The sequence below is a fragment of the Phoca vitulina genome, unplaced genomic scaffold, assembly GCF_004348235.1.
Source record: "Phoca vitulina isolate PV1807 unplaced genomic scaffold, GSC_HSeal_1.0 scaffold20, whole genome shotgun sequence".
Lineage (NCBI taxonomy): Eukaryota > Metazoa > Chordata > Mammalia > Carnivora > Phocidae > Phoca > Phoca vitulina.
Genome location: NW_022589723.1, coordinates 450389 through 460953, shown reverse-complemented (window position 1 = coordinate 460953; position 10565 = coordinate 450389). Strand labels below are relative to the sequence as shown.

Below are 10565 nucleotides of genomic sequence, written 5' to 3'. Positions count from 1 at the left end.
CAAGCCCTGCCTTCTAAGGTGGAATTAAGTGGGGTTAACTTGTACCAGAGTTAAGGTCCCAGCCAAGGGCCACACCAGAATGTAATTAAGTTGGGAAGCCAAGAGCAGTCACAGGGGAAGGGCAGGAGACTAGTCTTTACTGAGGACTCACCACGTGCTGGACTCTGTCCCAGTTGCTTATAGTCATGGTCTCATTTAAGCCTGACACCAGCCCTCAGTGTAAGTACATTTAACGGATGAGGGAACTGAGACTCAAAGAAGTTAAGTGACTTGTATAAAAGTCATAAAAATACTAAGGGGCCGAGCAGGTTTTGAGTCCAGGTTTATCTGGCACCAAGGCTCCTGCTCTTTTCTCATTACCACACAAGAGAAACTCATATACGAATGGTGGAAATGGGACATCAAGGGTCTAAGTGATAGATCAGCACCATTCTTTTGTTGAATAAATATTTATTGAGTACCAGGAACTGTGCAAAGCACTGGGACACAAAGATTACAAAGTAAGACAGCTCCTGCCTTCAAGGAACTTACTGGAGCAAGAGAACAAGATGTAAACAAATATAGCTATCCACATAAGGAGTATTGGCAGGAACATAAGAGACACAAGGACACAAGAGTCAGATCCTCAGAGAATGGGGTGCGGGATCCAGAAAGGATTCATAAAGGAGTATATTCATGAGCCAAATATTGGGATACTGAAAGATTAGCAGGTGTTAATGAGTGTGCAAGAGAGGGGAGGGTTTTCCAGGGGAGGAGAGGTGTAGGCTAGGGCACAGAGGTGAGAAACATCAGGGACTGGATCATGGAAGCTTTATCAGGATTTTAGACTTTATCTCATAGACAGTGGAGAGCTGTAAAAAGGTTTTAAGTAAGTTGATAACATGATCAGTTTTTTCCCCAAAGAGATCACTTTGCCTTTTTTTAATGTTTGAAATTTTTTTGAAATACATTTTAATAAAGAAATGATACTTTAAAAAACTATTATAAAGCGGTAATAATGATTAACTTGGAGTAGTAGAATTATAGAGGACTGATATCATAGCTTTTTTTTTTTTTTTAAAGATTTTATTTATTTATTTGAGACAGAGAGAATGAAAGAGAGAGAGAGCACATGAGAGGGGGGAGGGTCAGAGGGAGAAGCAGGCTCCCTGCTGAGCAGGGAGCCCGATGTGGGACTCGATCCAGGGACTCCAGGATCATGACCTGAGCCGAAGGCAGTCGCTTAACCCACTGAGCCACCCAGGCGCCCATGATATGATAGTCTTTATATTTTTCTGAAATTTTCAACTTATCAGAATCACAAACCCAGAAGGAAAGATCATCTGGCAGTGGAGTGAATAATAAAGATTGGCTGGTACACGTAAAGTGATCAGGTAAAAAATGACTGCAGTGCTCTAAGAGAGACAGCTGAGGGTCCCAACCAAGGCAGTGAGAGAGGCCCACAAAGAAAGGGCTGTATTGGGAACTTCCAGAAAGTAGAAGAATGGACTTCATCACCAAAAGGGAATGGGTGGAGAAAAAGGGGAAATGAAAGATGATTCCTGGTCTCTAGCGTGGGCAAGAAGATGATGGTGGTGTCATTCATCTAGATTGGCTACAGTTAGCACTGCCCTGGGTACTTCTGATGGGGATGAAAGGCATCTTCACAAGGTCAACCCCCAAACCTGTGTTTTGGAGGGAACTATGCATATGCTTGTATTCTTTTGACTAGGTTAATTTTGGTAGCACTTACAGAATGTGGAAACATGGGAAGGAAGATAATTTAAAATTGTATGGGCAAATAGCAGTATTTGTAGGATTACATTTTTTTTAAAAAACCCATCTATTCCTCCATTGCATTAAAGGAAAAAAGGAAGCAAGCCATTCTAAATCCTTACCCATGTTAGTGGTAGTGGTAGAGATGACCTAAAATGGTGAGTACTCACCCACAGTTGTTTAAAATGTAGGTTTTACAATTTGTTTTTCTCCAGCAGTTTGTCTTTCTAGTCGTTGTTTCTTGCACACATACTTAAAAATGTTTGCCTTCTCTTAATCCCTTAGCAGTAAAATATGGTGGTTGGTAGCACAGACTCTGGAATCAGACAGGCTGAAGTAAAGTTCTGCCTCTGCCTCTTGATAGCCCTATGACTCTGAGCAAGTGACTTAGCTCTATGAGCTTTGGGTGTCTCATTTTTAAGGTTTCAGTAATAACAACTACCTCTCAGATATGCTGTGAGGATTAAAAAATAATATATGTGAAATAATTATAATGATCATAATGTAACAGATAATGAAACACACAGTACTGCTCAACCAGTAACAGCTGTCCTAGTTGGTTTGGTTAGTGTTGCTTTTTCTGTTTCTAAAACTGGAAAGAAAACTCTCTGAAGCATGCTGAGTAAGAGATAGCACCTACTCTGAAAATAACTCTTTTTCTTGGATATTCCACCAAATGCAATACAAATGTGAATAAATGACCCTTCATGCCTTTTAAAGAAATTGTGTCATCTGCTGTGTTCACAGACTTCCTGGCAAGCTAGGGCAAGGGAAAAGTAGCAGCAATTAGTAAACAAGTACACAAATTGACTTGATTTATGAGAATTTTAAAATATCTCTTAAACTAACCATTTAAACATTTGCTTTACAGAGATAAATATCAAAACAAATATTGAGTTGATAAATCAGTAGAATAATATGTATTTCTTTCTTTCAGGCATATGAAACTCTGCTCCAGAAGGTACTTAATAAAGATTGCTTAAATCTCTGTTTCTTAGTAGTAAGAGTAATAACCCCCCCCAAAATTTGTGTTAATCTTCAAGTAACCTAACACCAGAATTTAGCCAAGTAAATCGAAGTTATTATGACCTATAATTTCTATTAAGACAAATGTCCTATTACTATGATCAGAATATATTTACTGTGCCATTTTCATTAAACTGAAATATGAGATCTGAAATACATGGAATAGTATTTTTCAGCCTATTGCTAGAGAGAATTATATAGCATTTGTTCAGAAATTCCTAAGAGTATTCCTCTAGCACGTATAAGGTGATGAAATATAACAAAGGTGTTGCATACCTCCTCTGATGTTCTTAAATGTTCAGCGCCATTCACTCCTGTGAATGGGGTGCAGGTGAAGCCAGGTGAATGGCCATGACGAAGAGTTACTAAAGCAGAGTTCCCAGCATGAACAGCCACAGCTGTTCCTCGCCAGAGAACTTCTGCACACTTCTGAGTTAGCATGTCACTTTGCTAGGTGCAAAGGAAAGAGTGTATCACCCTAAGAAGCATTCAGATAGCTTAGAACGTAAAGGCAGCTATGAAAAGTTATCACTTCACTTAGAGCCAGGGTTTAATTTGAACCTTGGGAAAATTCATGCTCCAATTATGCATCATAGTTTCCTGGAGTGGAAAATTCTCACTGACAGGAAACGATACTTCCTGAGAAACGCTAGAGTGATAAACAAGGCCAATTTACAGTGCAAAGGCACCATGCCATTAATCAAAGCCATTCTTCTTGAGATCCACTAGGGAATGCTAGGGTTGCCGGTATCTTGAGATATTTCTGCTGAGTGATATGACCATTCCCAGGGCAACTTTCCTTTTGCCCCAGAATCAGGGAATCCTGAGTGCAGCCCATGATGCCCTCCTTGGGCAAGTGAATGAGCTCAAGGCAGAACTGAAGGAGCAGAGCAAGGAGGCTGTGAGCTTGAAGAGCCAACTGGAAGATGTGTCCATCCTGCAGATGACACTGAAGGAGGTAAATAATAGTAATAATTGAAAGGTGGCATCAGTTTTAAGTTACATTTCAATTTCAGAGATGTTAAAAAGTGTATCTTAGCAACATTATGGCTATTTCATTTTTTCCAATGAGAAAAATGAGGCTCCAAGTGGTTAAATAATTGCTCAAGATTACACCATTAGGGAGAAAACTGGGATTTATAGATTTTTTTTTTAAGTTTTTGCTGTATTACAATGTTCTGCTGCTTCCTTAATAGTAGAAACCCAGACACCATGAAAATTTGCTACAGAGAATCCTCATTATTTCCAGTAAAAGTTTCTATCACACCAGTTGGTTCAAGTCTTTCTAGTTGAATGGCTCCTCATAGACATGAGACATGAACATAGAAAGCCTTCTACCCAAGCCCCACTCTGCCACAGAAGAAGGGAGATGTGCAAGGCCATAGGTGTTACAATTTTTATCTCAGGCACCCTACTGTCATTCTTAGTTTCAGGAGAGAGTTGAAGATTTGGAAAAAGAACGAAACTTGCTGAATGACAATTATGAAAAACTCTTAGAAAAGTGAGTAACAAGTTTGGGTCCCAGAGCACTGTTTGTTATAAAAGACAATTATAGAAAAGTGCCCTCACATTCTAAAACAATGCCTAGTGTGGATAAGCGGAAGCTGGTACTCAGCACTGTTAGTGAGAATATAAATCGGCACAGTCTTTTTAGAAGGGAATTTGGTGCTATCTATCAAAATGTTAAACATGGGGACGCCTGGGTGGCTCAGTCAGTTAAGCGTCTGCCTTCGGCTCAGGTCATGATCCCAGGGTCCTGGGATGGAGCATCGGGCTCCCTGCTCGGCGGGAAGCCTGCTTCTCCCTCTCCCCCTCCCCCTGCTTGTGTTCCCTCTCTCGCTGTGTCTCTCTCTGTCAAATAAATAATTAAAGTCTTTTAAAAAAATGTTAAACATGCATATACATGTATTTGCAAAGATAATGTATAATAAGAATGTTTTTTTTCTATTATAATTTTTTTATTATGTTACGTTAGTCACCACACAGTACATCATTAGTTTTTGATGTAGTGTTCCATGATTCATTGTTTGCGTATAACACCCAGTGCTCCATGCAATACGTGCCCTCCTTAATACCCATCACCGGGCTCACCCATCCGCCACCCCCCTCTAAAACCCTCAGTTTGTTTCCTGGAGTCCATTGTCTCTCATGGTTCCTCTCCCCCTCCGATTTCCACCCCCTTCATTTTCCCCTTCCTTCTCCTAATGTCTTCCATGCTATTCCTTATGTTCCACAAGTAAGTGAAACCATATGATGATTGTCTTTCTCTGTTTGACTTATTTCACTTAGCATAATCTCCTCCAGTTCCATATAATAATAAGATATAATATAATAAGAATGCTAATTACTACCTTGTTACTAATAGTAAAAAAAAAAGGTGGAAACATCCAAATTTCCTTTAATAGAGATTAAATAATGTTGCATCCCCACAATAAAATACTATGAAGCTGTTAAAAATGAGGTAGACTTATATGTCTAAGATATATTATTAAAAGAAAAGTCAAGTTGTAACAGAATATGTTAACTCTGACTTATTTATGGGGGATGTGTGTGGTGTGCCCGGGTGAGAGAGAATCTGCAAACCTCTCATGAGATGAAAGGATTGGAGTAGGGCAAAGAGGCACCTTCACTTTTAATCTATATATTTCTGTATCATTTTAATTTTTTACAACAAGCATATATTCATTTATTAATTTTGAAATTTAAAATACCTGGAAGTCTAGGGGCATCTGAGTGGTGCAGTCGGTTAAGCGTCCGACTCTTGGTTTTGGCTCAGCTCATGATCTCAGGGTCATGAGATTGAGCCCCACGTTGGGCTCTGCACTCAGGGTGGAGTCTGCTTAAGACTCTCTCTCCCTCTCCTTCTGCCCTCCCCACCCCTCCCCCGCTTTCTCTCTCTCTAATAAATAAATCTTTAAAAATAAAATAAAATACCTGGAAGTTTAAAAAAAAAGTTAAATGTGCCTTCTGTCTCAGTTAAAGGCTGTAGGGGATAGATTGGGGAGATGGTATGGGAGCATCCTGGGAATATCTGATGCTCTTCAACTCAGTGAAACAAAGTGGTGTGGGGATTATTCACTTTGAAGAGTTTATGTAGCAAACATTACTATTAGCCCCTTCCCTTCATCACTCAGAATGTTATCTGCTTTGATCATCATGTAATGTATGGCTAGGAAGTACCAAGAACTTTTTTCTTTTTTAAAGATTTTATTTATTTATTTGACAGAGAGAGAGACAGCGAGAGAGGGAACACAAGCAGGGGGAGTGGGAGAGGGAGAAGCGGGCTTCCCGCTGAGCAGGAAGACCGATGTGGGACTCGATCCCAGGACCCTGGGATCATGACCTGAGCCGAAGGCAGACGCTTAACGACTGAGCCACCCAGGCACCCAGAACTTTTTTTTTTTTTTTAAGTGGGCTCCATGCCCAGCGTGAACCCCATTGCAGGGCTTGAACTCACGACATTGAGATCAAGAGTCAGACGCTTAACTGAATGAGCCACCCAGGTGCCCCCAGAACTCTTAATACTAGCTTAAGCAAGTTGTTTTTAGACCACATTTATTCAAATGAAAAATAGGAAAAAGACATCTGCAGAAGTAATAGCTTGATTATCAATGTCACTTCACTTATGTAAGTAATCAAAGACAGACCATGTGTTTTACACTCAAAATGGGTCTGCCCTGACAGCTAGTTGCAATGGTGTGAAGGGTACAGTCATTGAAAAAGGTAGTTCCTGCCCTTCAGTGTAGTAATTTATAATCTAGTTCAAAGGCAAGTATTCTCTAAACCAGCCATTAGTGAAGGTAGATAGAGGAGTGGAGTAAGGAAAAGAGGAATATTTTGTTCCTCATTTTTTTGAAAGTCTATTTATTTAAGTAACCTCTGCACGCAACATGGGGCTTGAACTTACATCCCCGTGGTCAAGAGTCACGTGCTCTTCCGGCTGAGCCGGCCAGGTGCCCTCCCTGTTCCTCATTTTTAATTCAGCAGGCCTGAGAATGCCTTGGTACATGGTACCTGAAGAAAGCCATCATGCTGGAGAAGTTCCTTGGGAAATAGATGTGACTTGGGTTGTTTGCTCAGTGGGTTATCTGAGACCTAAACAGAAGTGATACTAAGGAACTCCTCAGTAGAGCCCAGAAGTTCCAAGGCAGTTGGTAAATGACAGTTATAGAGAAAGCAGGGACAGAAAAAACATGTAGGGGAATGAATGATGCGCTAGGCCCAGGAGATGCTGAAACTGTGTTATAAAGACGTCACATCACACACCTTTGAGTATTTATCCAACTCTCTCCTCGCTCCTTACTTGCTTCCCATATTCAGCATGCTGGACAGCAGTAATCAGCCTCACTGGAGCACTGAGCTCGTAGGAGAACAGCTACAGCAGAAAGTCTCTCAGTTGCAGGACCAGCTGGACACTGAGCTGGAGGAGAAGAGGAAAGTCTTACTTCAGCTGTCCAGAGAGAAAGGTAGGTCAGGCTGTGAAGACCTTTCTCAAGTGAGGCATCCTTTATGTCTGGTGTGGGAGAAGGGAACTTGGGCCAGCATTTCTCCAGTCCTCTCCAGTCCCCTCTAATCCCCTCACCTGATCCTGTTTTTGTGTGGATCAGGGATAACTAGAATAAGAACACTGGCAAGCTGGCAATCAGATCAGACTTACAATCAAGAAAGCATGACACCTACCTTACATGCAGAAGTTTTTATATGTAATGAGTTTTCATTTGAGAGGATGACAACTCTTAAATTTATTGTTTTTATTTATTTATTTGCTTTTTGAGAGAGAGAGAGAATCTTAAGCAGGCTTCGTGCCCAGCATGGAGCCCAAGGCGGGGCTCAATCTCACGACCCTGAGATCATGACCTGAGCCGAAATCAAGAGTTGAACGGATGCTCAACCAACTAAGCCACCCAGGCGCCCCTTAAATTTATTGTTCTTAAACATTCACTTTATTTGTTGAAAATGCCTTTTATTCTTACCAATTATTTTAGAGGTGACTGGGAGTCTTGCTTTTTGTTTTGTTTTGTTTTAGCCCCTCAATTTGCGAAGCAAATTACTGCTCTTGGTTACTACTTCCATTTTCCCGTCTTAACTCTGAATCACAATAGATAGTTATTCTGAAGATTTTTAAATACTGTCAAAGAGACCTTTGTCTCACTTCTTTTTGCTAGGTTCGACCTTAATATTTAGTCATATCAAGGTTAGATTTCATTAGATTCTAATATATTCACATAGAAGAGTGAAGGAAAAGAAATATCAAGAAAAATGGAGTTAGGAACCATAAAGGGATAAAGCTCAGGAGCACATGCTAAGGACCTTGTAGTATATATGAGATACAAACAAAGTATTGTAAAGACTTTGGGATAATCTAATCTGAACTCCCTCCTCTAATGCATGATAATGAAATGATCACTAAACCTTCCTTCCCTGAAACACCCATACCCACCCACCCAAACACATGCATGCAGAAATGCCCAAATGCCCATTCTCCCTCCCTCCAGGTCAGGGTGGGAGTGGGAGGTGTCACAGGGAACCGATAGCATGGAAGTCAGAATGGAGTTGGGGAGATACTGGTTTGGCTGGTGCTAGCAAAAAGTTTGCACTGTAGGGGCACCTGGGTGGCTCAGTCAGTTAAGCATCTGCCTTTGGCTCAGGTCATGATCTCAGGGTCCTGGATCGAGCCCTGTGTCAGGCTCCCTGCTCAGTGGGGAGTCTGCTTCTCCCTCCCCCCCACCTCATGCTCTCTCTTTCTCAAATAAATAAATAAATAAAATCTTTTTAAAAAAGAAAAGTTTGCACTGTAGAGGTGCCTGGCTGGCTCAGTTGATAGAGCATGCAACTCTTAACCTCACAGTTGTGAGTTCAAGCCCCACATTGGGTGTGGAGCCTCCTTAAAGTAAAAATTTAAAAAAGAAAAAAAAAGTTCACACTATCCCAGTCAGTCAAGTGGCTCTGTTTGCTGCTGGTGGTGGTTGTGTTGTTTTTTTTTTTTTACAGTTCTGCAGGTGTTTTTTGTTTTGTTTTTGGAGTCCCAAGTGTCAGCTCAGTTTACTGGGTCAATAAGCTGGAACCCCTCTGTAGAAATAAGATGAAATTGCTTCTCTAAAAGTAAATTTATAAAATAAATTAAACATCAGTGGGAAAATTTAATTCGCACTTGGTCCAACTTTAAGCTTGATTTCTGAGAACTACAGAGTTTCAACTTTCTGGATGATTCCCCTCCCCCGCCCCCCCAGCTCAAAACAAGGATCTGCAGCTTGAAGTCACCAATCTGCTTCAGAAGCATAAGCAGGAAGTAGAGATCCTCCAAAATCAAGAGACAATTTCCCAGTCTCTTGACAGGCAATCTGAACCAGCCACTCACCCAGCTCTATTCCAAGAGACCACTCCGACAGAGGTAAGAGCATGCCTAATCAAGCAAGTCCCCTGAACAGAGGGATCCCCTGTATAGTGGGATGTCTGGCAAATACCCCTGGAAGAGACGATGCTTGAGGGCAGTCTTCAGAAGGCGGTGAGAAGGCTGAGAATACAGATAGCTTCATGAGCTCCACACATTTTTCCCACCCTTTACAGCTCACAGCATTTAGAATGCTTTTTCAGACGAGGACTTGCAATGATCTGCAGAAGAGCCAACAAGCTATCAGAGGCTGTGTAACTTACTGCCGCTCCTGAACATGAGCAACTAGGGGAGAAAGCCCTTGTGAAGTGCCACAGTCCCCTTTCACTCCTGCTGCTGGGATTTTCCTATTACCAACAACTGCTTTGAGAATAGTTATTACTGTGCCTCTCATATTTCTATTCCCTTTTACCCATGCTTTTCTCCCGACAGCCCTGTGAACCAAAAAACCAAGAAGAAAAGAAACTGTCCCAGATGCTAAGTGAGTTGCAAGTGTCACACGCGGAGACCACGCTGGAACTAGAAAAGACCAGAGACATGCTCATTCTGCAGCGCAAAATCAACGTGTGCTATCAGGTGCAAGGAAAGGTGGTACAGGAAGGGGGTAGATAAATGGGCACTTGGGGACCACTTCCACACTGGGAATTAAGTGAGGCCCGAGTTTCCAGGGCTGTTGCGAGGCGACATGCTGCCCCGTGCAACACAGAACGTGCCGTCCTTTGACGCACTGGAGGACTCGCACGGGCCTGTGGCACCTTGGCATAGAAGCTGGTGAAGGGGCCAGCTAATGAAAATGGCAGCTGCGAAGCTTCAGGTTCCAGTTTTCCCAGAATCAGGAAACTGTTGTCCTCTGGCACCAGTAGCACAACTGGTCCCGGAGGAGTCTGTGATGACCCCAGCATTTTTTCTAGTGGCTCAGTCTGCCCTGTTAAGGTGATAGCAGAGTCTCCTTCACCCGAACAAGTGCCACCTTTTTATCTGGGCCCTTTGGTGCTGGGCCACTGAGATAGAAAAGTTCAGACGTTATTTTGTTTCAGGAGGAACTGGAAGCGATGATGACAAAAGCCGATAATGAAAGTAAAGATCACAAAGAAAAACTGGAGAGGTTGAATCAACTGCTAGACCTCAAGAACAATCGTATCAATCAGCTGGAAGGTATTTTGAGAAGCCATGGCCTTCTGCTATCCGGCAAGTCTTAGTCCTTTGTTCTCATCTTGGACCCGTCACGTGGCTCATGCTTGTGCTGCCTCTGTGCACCTGCCTGGAAGGCGGCCTTTTGCGTCTCGGCAGGAGACACATCCGTCCTGTTCTTCGTCCTACCGTCTTTGGTGTTTTCACACATGGGTAGCGGCTTCTTTTCCTCTTTCGTGGCAGTGTCTTCCTCTGATTCCTC

General features: G+C 42.1%; 1 protein-coding gene across 4 annotated transcripts in view; it reads left to right on the top strand.

The window, feature by feature from the left end:
- The first annotated feature begins 7009 nt into the window (after positions 1-7009).
- The window catches only part of RPGRIP1 (RPGR interacting protein 1), a 41311-nt gene continuing 37755 nt past the window's right edge, over positions 7010-10565 (top strand). For all 4 annotated transcript variants that reach the window (XM_032417546.1, XM_032417545.1, XM_032417544.1 and 1 more), the window contains exons 1-4: positions 7010-7247; positions 9012-9172; positions 9605-9748; positions 10210-10360. In XM_032417546.1, coding sequence (XP_032273437.1) covers positions 7010-7247; positions 9012-9172; positions 9605-9748; positions 10210-10360 — 694 coding nt within the window. The remainder of the gene's footprint in view (positions 7248-9011; positions 9173-9604; positions 9749-10209; positions 10361-10565) is intronic.